Raw genomic sequence first — 22,171 nt, forward strand, 5'->3', positions numbered from 1 at the left:
TCTGTGGGATCCCTAAACTGGTTACTAAGCAACCCAGCTCTGAGCTATTAGTATGTCAGTTAAAATGCCACAATAAACTGTCAGTGAAACAGTATTATTTAAAGAACCATTAATTCGTTAAAAAAAAAAAAAAAATTTACACAGAAAAACACACATGGTACTGAAATAATATTTCATAAACGTTCAGGCAGTATCCACCATTTGTTTATTTAACAAAAATCGTAGAAGAGACGACTTGTTCCACTATTACCAGTTACACTTCAGGTAAAATGCTAAACTAAGAGTTGCTGTTTAGAATGTCTGCAGGTTGTCTATTTCCAGACTTGTGTTTGGCAACAACTGGCATTTTAAAACCAATTAAAGATCTTACTCTCTTTCCAGTTCCTCTGCCAACTGGAGGGTGAGCCTCTGCTGCCTGCCGAATGGTGCACATCATCAGCTCTATCAGTGCAGTTTCTTGTCTGTCTGACAATACTACAAATAGAAAATAAAAAAAAAATTGCAAATTACAAACTTCCAAAAAGCTTCCAATGAACACATACAATGCAACAATAATCTGGTTTGCAAAATAATCGGGGAGTAAATTATGCAACACTTGTAGCAACATTTAAAGCTTAGATTTATTTGGTGAACACACAAATATAAATCTACCTTCCTCTCCTTGAACAGCCTCCTCCACCAGTAATTCAGTCATGCACTCCCAGTCCTTTAGCAGTTCCTGTGAGCTTTCCCATAAGCTATCCACCAAATAGGCTGCATGCTCATGTAGCTGTCATAAAGAAAATAGGTTTACAACAATATAAAGAAACAGCTGTAGCCTAATCAGTGTTTCTGAAATAAAATGAAAGAAAATAAATAATAAAAATACACCCTTAAAGCCTAAAAAAAATGTGTAACGTACAGTTATCAGTATTCCTGATTATACACAACACACTCACCTCACTTTCTAAGAAGAACAGTACAAGCATTCGAATGAGATTTCCATTAGGGCTATTTCTCCCTCTTCTCTTGGCCAAGGCCTCCTCTGCTTGGGGGTCATGTCGGCTGAACAACCTATAATGGAAATGCAAAAAAAATAATAATAATATAACCTGAATACTCATGCTGTTATATGCACAAAAAAGTACTGTATATGCCCTTTCCTTCAAAGAAATTGAGCAATAATGATAACAGTAATACCAATAATAGCAACCCTTTGAAACAGGGATAAAAGGTTGCTATAGTGCCTTGTTTTTTGAATAATGCATTAAACAGTTGCAGGCCAGCTTACAAAACATTTGCCATAAAAAATACTGGTATTTACTCAAAAAAAAAAAAAAAAGTATTTTGTTAAACTCATCTGGAATAAAGTACCTTTTTTCTTACATTATTACAAATCTTTATTACATCTGTTAATTCAAAGTTTTTAAGCGCTGTCCAGGTTTTGTCTTTCGCGTGACAAGTACGAATATCAGAACTCATGTAATTAAATGTAATAAAATGCACCTAAACAAAAGTTAAATATTACTAACCCTCAAAAGTGTTACCAGTAGCATTTGATCTTTACAACCTCAATAAAAAGTTAATTCACCAAGCTTTTTATAAGCAAAGACAAACTAAGAAATAATGAGGTCCTTAAGTGTTTCCCTTACACTATTAATAGAAATGTCGCCATTTATAGCGCTGTGGCTGTAAAACAAATGCTAGGTCTATCAATAAAAAGTAATCACCGATAAATATCTGGCAATATCTAAAAAATAAAAAAATCACTCATGAAAAAATGGATATTTATTCCAGACTTACTTCCTATGCAGGAACTCTCCCGCTGCTACTGCCACAGGGCGATGGGCCGAGTACACCAGATGGTACACATTCTCACAGTCTTCATTGGAGAGGGCATCCTCACTCCCTCTGAAACATTCACCAAGCTCGTTAACAACAGAGACACAAAGCAGTACAGCCAATATTACAATAATCTGCCATCTGAAGTTAATATTTCTGGGGATCTACAGAATAAATAAATAATACAGCAGAGCCAGGTTGCAAGTTCAGAAATGTACTCACTGTAATACTAAAGTCACCAATCGAATGGCTTCCACAGCTACATCATACTCTTTATCAAGGGTCATGGACACAATTCGATCCTGAAAAAAGATACACCATTGAAGAATATTAGAACAAGGATACATTTGATTTTTTTGAAACACACTGACTTTTTTTTTTTCTTTTTTTATAGCACAACCTTGTGCGTTACAAAATTAGATAACCAAAACTAAACACTGTTGTGAAGTCATGAAACAATCCAGTTCTCTTACCTTAAACCTGTTTGTGAAAAGTTCCAGTTTTGGAAAGAGCTCCCTGTTGGTGTAGAGATTTTGCAGAGCTTTCAAACATTTCAACCTGACTTCACCTTGCTAATGAGAGAATGTGATATAAAATTAGAAAGGTTCACAAGCAAGACAGCCAACTGACACATATTACATATCTGAAACACAACTGTATAAAAGGCCTGGAAACTATTTTTGTAAAACAGAACCTTAACTTACCCGGTCATGCAGAGTCCAACCAACATATTTGAGATAACTATCATTAAGGAAGGCATCACTGTACATCTTCATCCAAACACCAATTTCCTCTATACAAATAGCTCTGATTTCAGCAATTGCATCCCTGTAAGTATATTTAGAAAGATATGGGTTTCAGCTTAAAAACGAAATAAATATTAGTCAGAAATTTGTCTTCACAAACAAATGCTTACCTATATCTGTGAACAAAAATACCCTTGAAAATAGAGTTCATCATATTTTCGATCTCATCCTGATTTTCTTGAAGCTGAAAAAAATAAGTTTGATAACCTCTATACAATATCCCATTTAAACACATTAATTTCTAGATAGATGGAAATTTACAAGGGAAGTAGTAGTTTCCCCACAGCCAATTAATAGTGTTTATGAAAAAGAAGTTCTTGTTACCATTTGTACTATTATTAAGTAACTATTTTTGCCAATTTCCTTAATTAAATATTTTAGGTTTTGCTGTTGAAGGTTTATATTGGTGGTCAAAACCAGTTTTTAAATAGCTGAAAAACAATGATCTACATAATTCACAATATTCATATTAAGTACATATACATATATTTTTACCTCTTTACGCTTTTCTAAAAGCAACTCCAATTTCTCATTTGCTCGCTTTCCTACAATTTTGTTTCTCTCTGCCTCGTATTGCCTCTGTGTGTTATCCTGGTGGATACTCAGATTCAAGGCCACGTTGACAAGGGCAGTCATAAGCTTCATAGCTACAAAACAAGGATACAAAACAAAATTTTATTCAGTCTGTGTTTGTTTTAAAAACTAGTAATACATCACTGAACTAACAATGAAAATGGCAAACAATGAATGTGTAATACAAACTATTTTGTTTTTAAACCAATTTGAAAATATTCAATTTGCATCACATACAGCAACCCACATAAGGAATCTGTGTTCCTACTGTCAAGCCAAGAGCCTCATTTCACCCACCAGACAACATGTATTACCAAGCTACTGAACTGTCCACAAAAGGTTTCTCTGCCTTCCTTATATCCATCTTTGCTGATTCTACATTGAATAAGGAATCTACAATACCCCCGCCCAAGAATATTTGGCTGTTATGCATAAAACACACAATATACTTGCCTGCCAGAGTACTGGTATGCCTAAAGGCTCTGACCTGGGAGTCAGAGAGCCCAGTAAGTAGGGAAATAACAGTGTCCATCATATACTCGTCATAAATGATACTGTACTGACACTGTCGAATTAGCACCCCAATAAATTCACAAAAATTTGATCTGAATTTCTTCCACTGAGGCCCTGGCATAGTGAGTGGGTAATCACCACTGTCCTGAAAGACAGAACAAACACACACAAAAAAATTTGTTAAGAATATATCTCCCATACTTATAAATGCTTAGCTGAACATATGGACGTGCACTTTAAAAAGATAATTAGAAACTCCACTGATCTGCAAATAGAGAAACTTTTTTTTGTTTTTTTAACACTCTGTAAATGTGGCTAGGTAGTTTATAGTAAAATATATGCACAAAGGCTTTACTTAAAAGTTACTCATTGTCTCGAGTTACCAAAGCAAAAACAATTGGAGCCATTAGTGAACCATCATGACTTAAATCCACCACATAACATGTAAAGCAAGTGTTACACTCAGACTTCTACATATACGCTTGATCCTCCAATAAGAACATAAGGTGGCTTACAAAACAAGAAAAGGCCATTTCGGCCCATCTTGCTCATTTGGTTGTTACTATCTTATTACTCCCAGAATCTTCCCAGAAGCAGCTTCTTGAAGGATTCCAAGGTGTCAGCTTCAACAACATTACTGGAGAGTTGGTTCCAGGCTCCCACCATTCTCTGTGTAAAAAAAATGTCTCCTATTTTCTGTTTTGAATGCTCCTTTATCTAAATATCCATTTGTGACCTCTGGTCCTTGTTTCTTTTTTCAGATTGAAAAAAAGTCCCTTGGGTAGACATTGTCAATATCTTTTAGAATTTTGAATGCTTGAATCAGATCGCCGCGTAGTCTTTGTTTGTTCAAGACTGAATAGATTCAATTATTTTAGCCGGTCTGTACAGGACATGTCTTTTAAACCCAGATTAATTCTGGTCGCTCTTCTTTGCACTCTTTCTACAGCACCAATATCCTTTTTGTAACTAGGTGACCAAAACTAAACAATATTCTAGATGAGGTCTTACTAATGCACTGTAAAGTTTTAACATTACTTCCCTCGGGATTTAAATTCAACACTTTTCGCTATATATCTGAGCATTTTGTTGGACTTTTTTAAAGCTTCCCCACATTGTCTAGATGAAGACATTTCTGAGTCAACATAAACTCGTAGGTCTTTTTCATAGATTCCTTCATCAATTTCAGTATCTCCCATATGGTATTTATCATGTACTTTAACGGGGGGGGGGGATTAATTTTGAACATGCAAACCAAACCCAGTGATCATACATTTCTGGCATATCTTTGAAATACATCTGATGTACTTCACTTAATTCAAAAATGAATTCAATTTAATTTTCTAAATCAAATATACTAGCATGTGTCACAAAGTGGTGTTGAAAAACAGCAGTACAATAATCCACTTGCTTAATTGTTGAGCTTGCCCCAAACATCAAAACTAACAGCTACTATTCCGTGATTATAAAACCTTTTAGAAGATCATACAAAGTTAATATGGGAAGTGATTGTAGAAAGAAAAAAAAACAAAAAAACCCCCCAAAATTTGCATCTTCAGATTTCCCCAAGATGATGTAATAGCCCCACGGACCAATACTTTACTACACTGACCAATCAAAGGCTATTAGGTAGATCACCAACTGATCTTAAAAATCTTATTCAAATGACCCAGTCTCAAGATATAGTTTCAAAAGTGTGATGTACAGTCCAGTATACAATACACTTCAGTACAACAAACATTCAATTCAGTTAACTTCTATCCTGCTCTTTTCACCGACTAGAGAATTTACCTCGTCAAATTCTTCTGTCATTTTTCTGATAATCTCTGCATTCTGCATGTTTCGGAACATCTCAATTCTTACAGTGCCTGTTGACAGACCGTAACAAGATTACCCCATGTGAAAAATGTGGCTGATATTAGAAGTTTCTTTGTTCATAAAACATTAAAAAACATATTTTAAATTAAAGTCAACCAAAATAATGTAATGTACCTTTACATCCAGAGCACTGGATAAAGAAATTGATCAGGTCCAGAAGTGCTATGTCTCGGTCCTGTTTATAGGACTCAATCCAGTCATCAACTACAGCCTACAGAGAAAAGAATACAGTCCTGTCAGACATTAACTCCAGGAAGACATACTGTTAACACCTTAAACAAAGCAAACCAATTCTTAAAATATAGTATGCATTTGTACTGGTGCTCCTTGCAGCATTAGTATTCCAGAAGACTTTTGTAGTTATGTTCTCAGGGACACCAGAAAATACAAATTGATTATTTCCCTGGGTGTTCAGTTTCATGCCAACATAATAACACTTCTAACTCTCCCTATCCACCAAAACTATTTGTTAATTTATTTAATTTTTTTAATCCACGTGTGCATAATGAAACATTCAGGCTATTTCACCTGCATGGCACTCTTGCCCATCTTCACCACCTCAAACAGGGTGACAGGCTCTCCATCCCCATTCTGCTGGGAGACACCGTTGGCTTTTCTCCCTCCTCTGGATCCTGCCAACTGGTTCTTTTCAGCAGGTGACTTCCGAGGCTTTTTGTTGGCAGACTAACAAATTGGATTTGGGGGAAAAAAAAAAAAAAGGGTCAGAGCACTCCCTTTTTTTTTTTTTTTGGTTTTTGACTGTACTGTAGAGAAACTGGTCGATTAGGGAAGGAAGGTTTTACAATTTTAAAATATGAGTGATTCTCAAAAAACTAAAACAGCACGTCAGCGTACCGGAGGCCTTCCAGGGCGCCCTCTCTTCCTCTTGCCCTTGACCTCGCTGGTGTCCTCCAGCTCACTCACACTGACAGCAACCGCTTCCGCCTGCCCGGACTCATTCGTCGAGTCCCTAAAGCAATCAGTCAGGAACATGCGATTACAAACACTTCAGTCACTGGTTCAAATAAAAAGGGTCGGGGTATGGATGGGCGTGAGGGTGGAGGTAGTGGACAGTTCTTTAGATTTTTCGTCTTTAAAATCGTACAATCATTCTGATTTCAGATATCACTCTCATTAGGTAAAAAAAAAAAAAAAATTGGTTATTTATTGTTATACCCAGTGCAGAAGTCAGCAAAGATAATTTACCATGTATCTTTGTTCTGCAGCCATATCAACAGTTGTACTGCAATGTTACAAGGATCCTTTCTGGTTCATTTAGTTAGTTGAATTCAGTGATGGAAATAGGACACCTACTGCTTAGCAGTTTCCCAACCATTCCATGTTTTTAACACACACTTGATTTGCCCTAGCGTATAGGTTGTCGGGTGCGTCCTATTAAGCACATAGTAAAACCAGGAATGGACCAAACAACTATGCAAAAGGAGTCTTATTTCCATCCCTGGGTAGTATTTATACTTACTGTAAAACTGGTAGCTCTGAAGTAATCATTTTTTTCTTAGCAGCTTTTCACTTCAGAAACTTTTAAAAATGTCTTTTAAGAATGTCTTCTCACAAGTGCTTAATTATGTATTATCTTTATTAACTTCTTGTAAGACTCTAAAAAAAAACCGTCTTGTGCACACCAACGTCTTCAAGATAGGCATATCCCACAATAACCTAAAAAAACAAAAAACAAAAAGTTTTAAGTCACTGTATAGTATTACTGAATACCAATTCTATTGCTAGACACAGTAAAATAATCTCTATTCTAAAACGATAATATTTCTGTGTACCAACATAATGCTTAAAAGCACAGGGATCTGTAATGCTTCACTACAGTAGACACCCAGCGTACGGTGCTCAAAACCTCAAGGGAACAGAGACACCAACTGGCCTTTTCACGTACTACAGTCAAACAGATTGAGACAAGCAATTTATATTGTATCAACTGCACAAACACAGTTTTAGCAATGCATTTAGTCATTTTCTTTGATGGAGAAATTAAAAGCCAAGTTTTCAAGCTGGCTTATGTTGCTTTCAGAGTTCCCTGCAATTTCCACAATGCTTCTAAAAATGTATGACAAATGAAAATAAATGTACAAGTCCAAATACATTTGTGTGACTCACTTCCATCTGAACACATTTAAATATGTTGTATTGCTCTACTGTGAACCTTTTCTGTAACTACAGATGTAAATCAGCAATGGCAAAAACCCATAATGGCGAGTTTTGAGATCCCACGGATGTATTACTAGAAAACAATGCCTAACGCATAATGAAGATATCCCATCTCAAAACTCCCATGTGCCAGTTAGTCACTGAATCAATGTGTCTATATTGTTTTTGTTTTGTATTCAACATCAAAATCCCTAAACCTGCTTTTGGTATTTTAATCACTTACCCACTAGGGGCAATGTTATCCACAAAGTTAACTAACTGTATTAACAATTTATATTTAATAAGATTCCATTTGTTCTTATTGATTGCCGTTTTGAATTTATAAGAATACCATCACTGCTAATTTATAAGATATGTTCTAGTGTTAAAAGTCTATTACGTCAGAAGAGGTTTAGTAAATCTTGTATACACTGCATGGGCAACAGTAGGGGGCAGACTATGAAGGTCTGAAATTTAAATGCTTCAAAAGAAAAACAAACCTATGCAGAAGTAGAGCATAGTGACATTTCAGCAAAATGTGCCAATTCAAATGACAGAACCTATGTAATCAGATATGCAAACATACGTGTTACATAGAGAAGCCTACATTTTGCACCACCTTCTGCAGTGTATATTGCAAAAAATGTATTTAATAAAGAGATAAAATTAACTCAAATGTTTTGTAGTGATCATGAATATACATTTAGAGAAAAGGTATGCAATGCTAAACGAAATCCTTGCTACAGTCTTGATGCAACAGATTGTTTTATTTATTTATTTACTTACTTGGTGGAAACATATTCATAACACATATTTAATTCCAGATACCTGCTCTGCAAGCCGTGGATAGGAACGGTTTAAACCCCCAAACTGCTTAGCCTGCCACTAGATGGCTGCATGTTGTAGGTAGATTAATTTAAGTTTCACCTTGCTGGTACTACTATGTGCAACTCTCAAAGTGGTGATGCGTCAGCAGAGTTTTCACTTTGCACACTATATGCAGTGCATTGCCAGCAGAGGGGTCTGCTTGATCAGAAGAATTTTAAAACACTCACATTAGCATGATTCAAAAAGTAGTAAACTGCAAAAGGAAGAGAAAGCCGTCCTCCTATTCACAGCACACAGAAGGGATTGCTGCAGGTACCAGGTCACGGTGCAGTGGTTTCAATTGAATGAGAGCTTGGCTATTATGTCAAGCCGTTTTGGGATTGCCACTCTATTCTCTTTAGGCCGTTTAAGAATAGCTGGATAATGTCTTCATGCTGCCCTGGCAACCAGGAGCCTCACAATTATTTATTTTTTTTTCTATTACTGCTGGTTTGATTACACTAGAGTAAGGCTCCAGCCAATCTCCTACTGGAAATGTTTTTGTATGGAAATAGCAGACACCACCCCTCCCCCATTCTGCAGCCTGTGCAAGCTCTCTGGAGAGGGATGGGCTCTGCCCAAGAGCTCTTTCATTCTTATTATGGTTAGCAGGAAAAATCACGTAAACATCTGCATGATTGTCTTCTTAAAACAATGCAGGTATAAAAACACCAGAGATGAAATGAGGGATTCATGAACGTTCTTTTCCCTCACTACAGTGTTTTGGATTTTAACAGTTTCCATTTCCATTTTTTTATTTATATGAAATTATGTTCCTTTCTTAAAACATATTACAGCTGCCACTGAATGCACTCAGTTTGTATTTGTTTCTGCATTCATTGTCCAGGAACTGAACAAACTTGGCTGTCCTGGCATGCAGCAATACTAAAAGAAATTTACAAAATCCAATGACAAACATTTAAACTACAAATCTTTCTCAATGTCAGCCATTTATTGCAACAGAAATACAACACCAAGTGAACGAATGTGGGGGAGGGGGTATAAACTGAAATGGTGGTTTGTACAAGACTTTTTGGCATTTGTTCAATAAGCAGGCCAGGGGCAGTGACCTGGGCATAGGAGAATTATCGATATGCACCCTTGGACAATAACCTTAATCTTAAAGTGAGACAGTAAAGACTTTGAATTACACCTGAATATAATAAAAATCAACTGCACATTAAAAAATCCCTCAAAACTAATTGCAGATTCTACATTAGGAGATTAGAAATCAGGGTAATTGTTAATGATTGTCAATGGTTGGTGCTGTTAACCAAAGCTCAAGCCTAGACTGAAGAGGATGGGAGTAGTTACCCCATTCACTGCAGCTAGAGGATGCCATGCAATATTAAAATACAGGGTACAGGCATAACCAGGTGTATGGTTTAATGTTATGAATAAGAAACAAAAAGGATGAAATAAAAGCAACTGATTTTTGCATATGAATTTGAATATGTTTTTTAAATTCCCTCAACAAAAAGACAAGACCTCAATGTTTAATATATAAGATAACATTACAAAATTGAAATTGTTTTACTGGTTTCAAGGAAATGATACTGTACATATCTTAATTTACATTTAAATGTAATAAAAAAATAATTAAGAACAGCCTTGTCACATGACTGTCACCAAACCATCCATTTATAGTGGACGATTACAGCATAATACTACTGCCGTGTATCAAATGTAAGCTGTTAAAACGGCTTTCAATCACATAAGCAAGTCTCTACATGGAACATATCTGCACAAACCAATTTGTATTAGATGAAGACCTCCACAGCTTATGGTCCTTGGTGTTGATTGGGCTAATGCACCATCACAAATTCAAGCAGCTGCTTCTTCACTTGTTTTACTCTGAATGGTAAAGTGGCCCAATCAACACCAATGACCCTCACCTGACTGTCAGCGTCTGATTTCTGTGGAGAGCTCAATCCGAATAAAATCGGTTCGTGCAGCATCAACAGGTTATGCTTCAGTCACAGATTCTCAATGAACACGTTTGTTACAAGGCTGTCCGTTGCCTTGAAAATTTTGTTTCTCAATAAAAAAAATTTGGGCGTGAGCAATAAATGTTACATACAGCAAATCCCTCAACTGGGACCTAAGGAAATTCTGATTGCACCATTTGCGACCTTTTCCCTCATTCACTGTAGCTCTCAAAACAGAAATAGCTCATCAAATTTTAATGAGTTGTCGGCTTTATTTTCAATTCAGGGTTTTAAATCTACAAGTACTTCTCTTTAATATAAAATCTATGCCTCAGACTGTTCTGTTTTCATATTCCCTGCCATTGAAAAAAAAAAAAAGCTGCCACAACACATCTAGACTAACTTAAATTGTGCATCATTCGTGCTTGGATCCTTTAAGTCTACAGCAAACTACAATGTCTCATCTGCATTTTGGTTACTTTTCCTCAATCTGTTTACAGCTATGGCTCCCAAGAGGGCTAAAGACATTTCTAAGAGCAGCCAAAGTATGTAAAATGATGAGGCTTCTTCCACGAAATCCTGTTTTGGTAACACTTGCAGCATCTGGCCATTTTACAAAATTAAACTAAACTACAAGAAAGACTAAATTATGCTGGCAATGCTCTCACACAAAAACTAAATAAAATAATGAAAAAATAAAATGTAATTTTGCATTTCAGTTTGCCCCCAAACTAGAAGCAAAACTAAAAGGCTAAATTAACAGGGGTATCAAAGTGGTGTGTCAATGACCAAACCTAGCCAAACCATAGAATTCTCTAAATTAAATGTTCCATAATTTGTATCAATGACACATCCTGCTGAAGCCTATAACTGAAGCACCACCTTAAAATGTGTTCCATGCCAATAAGCAGTTTGGAAACCAGCAAAACAAGTACAGGAAAATGAAGGAAATGGGAGGTGTGCTGGTATGTTGCTCCCAATCCATTGCCATTTCTGCCCTGAATTAATAAACTTAAAAAGGTGCAAGATTGCAGTTCTAAAATATTGAAATAGCTTTCTAAATACAATTTCACAGACAAATATTTTCAGGAAAAAACTGTATCAGTTCTGGAAATTAAAACCAACCAAATATAAAACTGAATCTTAATACTGTTTAGGTGTACTCCACAGCATCCCTTGCTGGCAGGGTCAATTAAGGGGCAGCAGTCATCTTTCTCCGAGCAGATGCACCCAATAATATTCCCCAACCAAGCAAGTTTGCTGGCAGAGAAGGATCTGCAGTAAATATCTTGCTCACCTCTAACAAGAGGAAAGCACCCCTCCCCCTGTGTCTTACAAGTCTCAATTATTAATCACTTTAGCTGCTGGACAGCCAGCTACTGCTTTGCCTCACCTCCAAGATTATAAACAAAAAAAATGCTCGTTCCAAACTACCAATCTACTTAAAGTTACCATTTTACTGTTTCACAAAATGCAAAACTTCCATTGTAAATCCCAAAGCTGAAGGGGCAAAATGTAAATATATACAGGCAAAATGACAACATTTTGCAACCAGCACGATACCACAGGGGACACAATAACCTACAATCCCCTGCTTTTAGCTTTCCTATTTCACAGAGCTTGATGTTGCCATGCTGAGGCATTCTTAGGAACACTGTGCTACTGAGAAAACAATGATGAGTAATTATTTTGAATGCCAAGGCATAGAACGGTATTTAAAAGTAGAAACCTGCGCTCAAAAGGTAAAGTTAAGTGTGATGTTGATAGGGTCAATAGTTTAAGATCTTTGACCCCCTGACAATCACTCAACCAGCTCTAAAGGGACTTTGCTAACCATTCTTGGCGGAAGCCCTTGAGCTCATGTGTGCTGGAGGGAGATGAGGACAGGACTGAACTGGGCCCAGGAACTGAAAACTCAGCTTAAGATGGTTAATAACTGTGCACTCAGAATGTGGAAATAACTGAAAAATTGAGGCACACAGTCTGTAGATACTTTCTGGTCTGTTCCAAAACCATTATAATAAATGCTAACAAACTCTGCTAGCTATTCCTATCATTCCAATGATGCAATCCACATCTGTAACTCCTTCCAGCTGTCTAACTTTTACTGCAACAACTGGCGGTGATGACCTTTCTATTCTTGCTTTTCAAACTCAATAGCGGACACCTTACATGCAATTTACTTATTTCTGTTGCCAGTTTGTTGGAAACAAGGAACTGTTTCCAACTCCTTCCAGGAATCTTCAATGGCATGGGAGGCAGCAGAGGAATTTAGCTATGCTCACTAATCATTCTGGCAGGACTACTTATAAAATAACAATAACAACAACAACAATAATAATCATAAAAAAGCTGAAAAGCAAGTTGAGTTTCCTTAGAAGAAGGCCTTTAACTTTGGGGAAACAAGTCAAGTGATCCAATTAAGATTCATTTTTCAGGTTAAGACTGTGAAAAAGGTACTATACAGTACTGCAATTCAAGGTTAGTCTTTCTGTAAAGTAACTTGGCATTGAACGAGTTAAATGCATACAAAACCCACCTATGGCAACAAGGAGTCAGACAGTTCCATAACAGTTTCTTGCAATTACAGGACACAGTGAGTTATTACAGCCAGCAATTACATGCACAGAAGAATGACCTTGGAATAATTTCTGGTTTGTAAATAAACTGCATGAGATTGTTAAAATTCAACAGACTGCCACTACAGAATGAAGGAATTTAACCATTTGGTGCACTGCATCTCTAGTCAGGAATTATGCATGGAATCAGATGTTGAAAATGCAAGAAAAAGGAACCATACAACATTCAGGCTCTGTTGATTTTGAGCAGGGCAATTTCCTTATTGCATTCATGCATTCTCACCGTCACTAGAATCTTCTACATTTTTTTTGGCTGACTAATTAAGCTAGCATTAAAATGAACAAAATGTTTTCAATAAAAAAGTTGAAAGCTTATTTATACTGCCAAATGTCCATTTCTAGATGCAGGTTTAACCAGTTGCCCCAAAAAAATAAAATAAAAATACAGCACGCCTATAATCAAAACTGAAAGGTGGCCACCTGTAAAAACAACACTTACTGTTGATATACTGTATATTGTTGATTCAGTTCTGATATAAACCATTTCCTATACTGTAGCCTAGATGATTGCAACACATCAAATATCATAAAGCAAACACTGGAGGAAGATCTACGTAGGCGTAGGAAAGCAAACTACACTGCAACTGAAGCACTGATACTGTATTCATGTGAACAGAGAAGGCATCCTGGTGACCACAATGTAACACCTGATTAAATGGATGTGAAAAAGCATTTAAAAATAACACTACAAGACATGACCAGTAGATTTTGCAGCAGCAGATATCAAATCCCCTCAAGCTAACCCATTTATAATGTTACAATCCTAGATTAATTCATTAATACCCGTTGCCGATTAAATTGTAAAAATCAATTATTTTAAAATTGTGTATTCTTACAACCAACCAATGACAAAAACAAAAATGGCCTGAAGGGATGGCTAATGCGTAGTTTCCTTCTCTCACTGGTTGATCAACCAAATCAACTATCTGGTCTGCCACAGTTTGGATGTTTACATGAACATTCTTCTTTATTCTGTTTAGCTATATTTTTGTAGCTTGAGACACACCATGAGCCAGACTGCAGCAAGGACAAAGAAACATTTGCTCTAATCAACATGCGGGTCAATGGTTCAATCCAGAGAAGCTTGGATGGAAGCACCAGTAACAAACTGCTTCCGGGTCACTCATACGCGCATTGTTTATTTGCATCTTCAACCCTGCTTTATCAAAAGCATTGTGAAATCGCATAGCTGACCCACATGACACCAGGTCCTGACCCGGGTCAGTTCCGACCCTTGTAAAGCATGCCATTGTGAAAGGGACTTAACAGGATTGATTTCAAACTGCTTTCAACTCAGTCCTAGTCTTAAGGCTCTAAAATAATAATATACACCTAAACCCTACTTTCAGTTGTTTCAAAATCTGCCTGGGGTATAAAATTGTAAAAATCTCTTAAGGATGCATTAGATGCATGAGACAGTCCTGTTTCACTAATTCAACTCTGACCCTTTTCTGTAAGATTTTACAAAGCAACAATCATTGAGATGGTTATATATATATATATATATATATATATATATATATATATATATATATATATACACACACACACACACACACACGTACCTCCACTGATTGTTTTCAAACACACTTTCCCTTGACAAAGGTATGTTGGGAAGTTGGTGCTGCTTATACAAAAATTGCTTTTTACTTAAGTTCACTTAAACTGAACTAGGTTACCATTAAGTCCTCATTCAAAATTGTTTTATCTGCATTAGCAGCTATTTAAAATTGAATCCCTGCTACTACTTTGATCCATTGGATAGTCTCAAAAAGACAGATAAAGATAAATAAACAAACATTTAAAAACAACTGCTTTGTTTGGTCTAGCTACTTTTTTCGCTCACTGAATGTATTTTTTTTTTTTTTTTTTTTTACTGTCAGCCAATCACATCAGTTGAGCAGACTGTGACCTACAAGACAGTTGCCATGACAATGCTTGCCTTCTGGAATACATGTCATGCATATTAAGTGCCTTGCGCACACACCCCCAAACTGCCTTGGACTGTACCAATAGCAAAGTCGTCAAAATAACAAACAGAATGCTTAACACAGAAAGAAATATAAAATGAACCAACGGCACACAAACAACATTTAATTATATTCCTACACAACCATTTTTCTTTACACTAAACAAAAATAAAAACAAATATTAAAAAAAAAAAAAAAAAAAAACACCCCTTTCCATCAGCAAGTTAAAATAATGGTACAGTCTGGTATGTGCTCCAGAATTAAGCTCTTGACTGAGGATTAAAAAAATAAATAAAATAGCTACCTGCTATGTGCAGCTTTATCTACACACCACCAAAATCTAGCAGGTAATACTGGACTACCCAGCAAAATGGTTGTACATTATTTTATGAAAACAGATTTTCACCAGACTTATGCACTGGCCCAGAGAACAGTGTATAAAGCCTGTGAATGAAGAATTTGAAAAGAACCTGTTTTTTTTTTTTTTTTTTTTGTACAGAAGCTGTTAGCAAATTATAAAATTCTCTGGGCTGAAGATAAATGAGCCATTTTTTATAGCAACTCTTTTGACACTATGATGGCATTAGTCCAACAACATAGTCTAAAGGAGAGACTGCTTCAGAGAGTTCAAACAAGATCCCATAGTTAATTACAACTTGGTTTGCTGAGGCAGTAGCTTGAAAACAGCTTTGCCTGCACCACGGTGGCTTTGCGAACGCAAGGATTTATTGTGTTTAGTCAAATGATTTGGGGGATATTGAACATTTCCAGTATGGGGTTAGATCTGCTAAATATCTATGTTCCACCAATCTGATTATACCTTAAAAAGGGGCTTCAGCTGCAACAGAAATTAATTCACACATACATCAGCATCCTCAATCTCAGACTACATTAATCTATGGGTTAAAAAAAATAACACAACTCAATTAATAAAAACAACTCAAAATAGTATGCAAATTAAAAGTATAGTATAAATCATGTTTTTAACTACAAACATTTTTATTAAACAACTTCTGCTTTTTTAATTTTTTTTCTTTTAAAAATATAACATTGACCTAAACTGACCTCACAAAGAAACCATTTAGTTGCCATAATTTCTCATTAGCGGAAATAATGGTAACGTAGTCCCCCACTGTATTTAATTAACTGCCTGTTTACAGTAAATACTGCCCACACCCTCTACAAAAATACAGTAAGATCAAATAAATATATTTACACTGCCCTGCTATTGTGGCCCTACTATTATCGCTCCAAATATACAAGAACTAGTTAGAACTACCGTTTCCCTTCAGACCGTGTCTATGGAAAAGGCTGAGCCTTGACAACTACGATTACAAGTATTTTCCGTATAAAACCTCCCAATTAAAAAAAAAAAAAAAAAATTCTATTGTAGCGATACATGCAGTTGTGTTTGTGTACTGCAATTACCGCTGTAATTGCGTTCCCCTCCATCTCTGCATTTGCTGCCGCTTGTTTGTTACCTGTCTGTATAATACGATCCTGCGTGCAGGCACGTTCTGTGTCTCCCCTGTGATTAGTTGGTGTCTCAGTCCTCACTGGCTATTTGTCTGTGCCCATTGGTCCTAGTGTGTGGCCGAGGGCCAGTGGGATGTGTGACCAATAAGGGGGTGGGGCTAAAGTGAAAAGGCGGCACTGCGACGCCATTTTGACACCCAGAGCCATGATCTTTGTGTGTCGGAGAAAGGTGTGCTGAATAAAAGCCCTTTGGCAAGAAAGTGTGTCTCGTTTTCTGCCTCCAGCTGAAATGCTACACTGTTATCCTTAAGAATTTTTCATTTTTTACTTTTGCATTTAGTTTTATTTTGTATTTGCGAAAAACGTGGGGCTCTAGTTACCAGTATTAAAAACAAATAGAATCCTAAAAGTTGTAGACGGAGGCTTGATAAAAGTTAGGAGAATATTGGTGAAAGACAGACGAACACAATACGTGCACAAAGGTCCACATTTAAATGTTTTATTTTTATTTAGGGTCTATTTTAAAGTCACTTCACTAGTTTGTCAAATCAAACGGCTCGTGAAACTCTGGGTTTAAAAATGACATTGAGTTCTCTCATTCAGTAAGTAAATAATGATCAGTTAGACTTGGCAAGCATTGCAATACAAAATGTTAACAATTCAGCTTTGACATACGTTATATTGTTTGATATCACTGGCACAGATGCAAACACCAAAACACTGGTAGACAAACAAGGAATATTGAATAAAGCTAAATTAATCTGTACAGCACAAGACAGAAAACCCTAAATACAGGGAAATAAAATACATACTGCACAGCAGCTTATAGATCAAAAGGTAGTGTATCGTATGTTGTAGTAATTTAAAAGACAGAACTAATGAAGCTGAACAGCTGCTTCAGGTAATGAAATCCACCGGGCGCTGCTGCTACAAAGGGAGAGGGACAAAAGTGTAGCACAGAAACAATTCTGTAACAGATTGTCTCGGGGATGGATTATGGCTCTAAGAGAAAAAAAAAAAAAAAAAAAAAAGAAGAAAACCACATATGCTACACAATCAGTGACTGTAAAAAAATAAAACAAGATCGGAATTTCAATCCAATTGACCCCCAAAGCCCAGAGAAATCAAATTTTGATGGTCTTTACTTATTTTATTACTGCATATTCTATAGTCCTCGTGATTATTGTACAATCAATCGATGTAGAACAATTGTTAGAGCTGGAACAGTCCAATAAATAAACAGTTCTCTTCCCTCTAATGTGTGCATTCCCCATTTTTTGTGAAAACCCTAATTGACTATTCTGTTAACTGCTCAGTCCTGACTGCAACAAACAATGTAAATATTATATGAATATTTCAGACTGGTCTTAAAAAGAACTACCCTGACTACAGACAAAACTCCCGAACAGCTTGCATTGTTACCACTACAGCAACTGAAATACTCCCATCCCATCCCCCTAACACACACACATTTACATCACTTTTCAAGCAAAATCAATCAGTGAAATGCAATGATTAGTAGAGACCCTGCAGCTGTCCTTGTGTTGGAGGAGGGTCTGAGTGCTCAATGGCCACCACTGTTCTTTGTAAGCTATTAAATATTACCTTGCAGAAGGGTTCCAACAGCAGCCAAAACTGAAAGCAAAAACGCTAAAGATATCTTGCCAACGTACAAACCATTTACTCAGGAGTAAGGTTTAAAAAAAAAAAAAAAGGTCGAAATATTGCATTTTATCAACTTAAGACTTTAATGAATGAATTAAGAATTTATCCAAAAGATGTTTAAACTTCTGTTAAATGTGTAATCTTGTGTACGGTGGGGAAATAGTTTTAGGTTTCTCAAATGGGGCGGACATTGGTAAATGCTTTTGCCTACATAATAAATATTTAGACATATGGTATTTCTATTTTATTTATGGACACCGTACATGCGTGGACCAATTCACAATTTGTTAATGATCAAATCATGAAATTACTAATATAATTTTGGGGTGGGGGGGGGGGGGGGGGGGCGGCGGCTATGACAGCACCATTCTTTAACATTAAAATGCTTTAAATGAAAACACTTCAGCACTGCAAAACAGGAGGCACTTCAATACCCTCCTCTCACTCGTATCCTGGCGGAAGAGTAGAAAACAGCTTTCTGCCTACACCAATCCTGTCCAACAATTTAATTAAATATCAAGGTGGGAACAGGTACACCATTAAACAGGAAAGCAAATCGCTTTTTACTAGGGGTGCACCAATAACTGGTAGCCTATAGGCATGGTACCGATACAAGGGAAAAAAATACAAATCGGCTAGCGGCAGTTTGTGTTACTTTAGCCAATAACGTACACCGAAGTTCATGCTTGAATTTCTTCCAGCACAGGATTTAAGGTTTGGTCAGACGTGTTTACTAATGACACAAGAACACTGATAGTCATTTTCTCAGTGCTGTGCAACGTTTGGATTTTTTTTTTTTTTTTTTTTTTTTTTTAATATCTGAAGACAATAGATAGTGAGTTGTGTGCAGAACACTTGATGCTACATTAAGTCCAATGGTGAACTGTGATTATTCTGATGCTTCAAAATAAATTCTCATGCTTCCTAAATATAAATGATATTTAATTATTGTTCAAATACAGCATCAATGTGTGGTTAGTTACAAAACTGCCTCTTGTCCGTCTCTCTTTGGCAGGTTGACATCACATCAGGTACTCCTCAGTAACTCACTTGATCAAATCTTTGACCATAAACAGTTTAGCTTAAAAGCCCTTTAAGACCATGACTACAGCAGCAACGATAACAATCTCTCTTACTTCCAAGGAGTTGTGGGCTCTGAGCGTTAAGTGGTTATTACCTTTTGTAATTTTTGTTTCTTGCTGTGTTTGTTCATCTTGATCTGCATTGGTTGCAGGTGTATTAGGTGGCATTTTGAAGCTGGAATTTATTACTGTGCCGTCTTGGTTAGTAACAAATTCAAGTTTGACTGAATTTTGTAACCAGATATTTTCATTACATTTTTGTTTTTGATTAAGTGAACAATTTGTTGGGCTGCATTTTTAAGCAGTGTATGCTTAAAATAAGATTTTAACGAACACTGATGTAGCTGACATTGCGTAGGGTATTTTTTTTTCCTACTATACCGTACAGGTCGAAGTTATAATACGCAATGCTTGACAGCAAGTGGCTATAAAAAAAGTTAGTCATATTGTATATTCTTTCTACACAAGTGTTTTAACTAGTGCAAATGCAAAGTGTTATTTGTGTGACTGTTGTAAAACAAATGTATAAATGGCTGTCAAGCACACAATAATATTATGTTATTGTTTGTATTCATTTTCTGAAGTAAATGCAAGAAATAAACAATTCCATGTTCTTTTTTGTAATAAATACAAGTAAAACGATATCTTAATTTTTTTTTTAACATTTATAATTCTAAAACAGTTTAAATATAGGCTCTACGTCTTGTTCTAGTAGTTGCAGTAGTAGTACCTGCACTGTCTATTTATTATCGGTATTGGCCGATATGGGTAGATAACCATTGGCTATCAGTATCGGCAGAGAAAATCTTATTGGTGCACCCCTACTTTTTGCTGTTAATTGCAAAAACCATGGATATCTTACAAAACGTAGCCTACCTATTTAATTTACAGTACAAGGGCATAACAGGCATCACTAACACGCAGCCCAAACATCTGAGTTAGTTAACCTGAAAAATTAACACAATAATTATTAGTTCTTAAAATAAACCAAGGAAGGATACCAGGTTATTCAAGCCAACAACTGGGCCTTGATTTGCAAGTAAATAGCTGCATGCAAGGATCGGATTGGTCATAATACTTTTGATTAACCAAACCCTGCAGGTACTATTTGTGCTCTCCAAAAAGTCAGTTAAATAGAGGGGGAATAATATTTATTAAAAACAAACAAAAAAAAAAAAAAAACAGTTTTTATGGCTTTTCGAAATCGTTTTCAAAAGCTAGCAAAAGTTTAATAGCGTTTTAAAAATTTATAATTTTAAAAAAAAAAAATTTAGTATTTTTGATTTTTTAATAAAAACTCAGTAGATTACATAGCGTGATGTACAACCAGTAAGCAAGGCTTCAAGGTGTTTAATCGTGGTGGAAATGCATGAAATATGGGTATTTAATTTGTTTATTACAAAGTCCAGTGCGACAAAAAACATTGGGAAAGACGTTTCCTATACAACACCAGCACCCAATCAAACAGATGGACAAAGCAACCATGTTTTAAATGTAACTTCTGACATTTAGCATTAGGTGGTGCATTATGAACAAAAAGTAAACTTGAAATGCTAGAGCAGAAAAAAAAAAAAAAATACAAAACACTGACACTGACATCGATTATCGTGCAAATTCTACCAACGATTATCAATCACTATTGAGTTAAAATGCTTTTTTTTTTTTTTTAAACTTCCCTCACAGTAAGTTTAAGGAACAATAAGTCCTCTTTTTAGAGAGCATAGTATAAAAAACTAATTTAAACAAATCCTGATGTTTTAAGGCATGTTTGATAAATACATTGGCATTTAAATATTGCACTCTCCAACTTTCATATTCCTGTCGTCACTAGCCGCTGCCTTGTTGTGTGAAATCTGACAATTTCCATAAAAACATAACGGTAAATTAAGAAAAATAAATTTAAAAAAAGTCAACCCCACTGTCCAAAGGAGAAAAAAAAAGGTCTAAAACATACATTAACATTATGGCCTACTGACAAGGAAATAATTCGATCTCTCAATTTTTAATTTGTTGTTGGTTACTATTTATGAATTACATGCTCCTGCTTCTGCTAGTGAAAGCAGCAGTCCCTTCCAATGTGCCGTGGCTGTAGAGATGCATTTCATTTTTGTGCCGTCACACTTTAATCAATTTTATATGACTTTGCACAACTTGTAATCACTGAAGATAATGCAAATCTATTGTCATTTTTCCCCAAACAGTACACTCAAGGTAGCCTACCCTTTCCTGCAACTGACCTTTTGACAGCGACAACTCCGGCTGATAATTATATTTTGCATCACAATACTTCATTATGTATAATATCCCTCTTTCATACATATATGTAGATTTAGTATTAATTGACTTACTGCCCACATCGCAAACAAGATATGTAGAATCTCTTTCACACATGTATAGGCCAAATCAACCTACATACCACATCGCAACCAAAAATGTGTCACATACTGGAGTGCTCTGAGAAGCGTTTCATCCCTGTGGATTCGCTTACACTTTATACAGTACATTACTAAGGCCCTACCCATTTCATGACTCTGAAACACGTGTCACGGACTGTAAAATTCACTCTTCACCATGAACTGTATTCTGTATACTTTTACCTTGCACTTAAATTAATTAAGTTGTGTATCGGTCCAGGTTCCTGATGGGATTATAAGCTTCTTTCAATTTCAAAAACTGGACAGGATTTATTGATTGACACTTGACTGCAGTCAATAACCACTCTGGTTTCTACCCACTGATAGGCAGATATGGGCATCCGGTTGGGTTTAGTATCCTAGGCGCTCTCAACTGATATTG

At 36.1% G+C, this 22,171-nt stretch overlaps 1 protein-coding gene across 1 annotated transcript in view; it reads right to left on the minus strand.

Annotated features, from left to right (window-relative positions):
- LOC121322825 (cohesin subunit SA-1) overlaps positions 1 to 22,171 on the minus strand; it is a 44,115-nt gene that overhangs the window by 15,496 nt on the left and 6,448 nt on the right. Inside the window, exons 2-16 of the mRNA XM_041263175.1 lie at positions 7,072 to 7,268; positions 6,447 to 6,561; positions 6,120 to 6,275; positions 5,706 to 5,802; positions 5,505 to 5,581; positions 3,654 to 3,858; positions 3,123 to 3,274; positions 2,738 to 2,811; positions 2,526 to 2,649; positions 2,295 to 2,393; positions 2,044 to 2,123; positions 1,783 to 1,890; positions 939 to 1,053; positions 652 to 769; positions 371 to 474 (exon numbers count right to left, since the gene is read on the minus strand). Coding sequence (XP_041119109.1) covers positions 371 to 474; positions 652 to 769; positions 939 to 1,053; positions 1,783 to 1,890; positions 2,044 to 2,123; positions 2,295 to 2,393; positions 2,526 to 2,649; positions 2,738 to 2,811; positions 3,123 to 3,274; positions 3,654 to 3,858; positions 5,505 to 5,581; positions 5,706 to 5,802; positions 6,120 to 6,275; positions 6,447 to 6,561; positions 7,072 to 7,100 — 1,653 coding nt within the window. The 5' untranslated portion in view covers positions 7,101 to 7,268. The remainder of the gene's footprint in view (positions 1 to 370; positions 475 to 651; positions 770 to 938; positions 1,054 to 1,782; positions 1,891 to 2,043; positions 2,124 to 2,294; positions 2,394 to 2,525; positions 2,650 to 2,737; positions 2,812 to 3,122; positions 3,275 to 3,653; positions 3,859 to 5,504; positions 5,582 to 5,705; positions 5,803 to 6,119; positions 6,276 to 6,446; positions 6,562 to 7,071; positions 7,269 to 22,171) is intronic.

The sequence above is a fragment of the Polyodon spathula genome, chromosome 11 (genome assembly GCF_017654505.1).
Source record: "Polyodon spathula isolate WHYD16114869_AA chromosome 11, ASM1765450v1, whole genome shotgun sequence".
NCBI lineage: Eukaryota > Metazoa > Chordata > Actinopteri > Acipenseriformes > Polyodontidae > Polyodon > Polyodon spathula.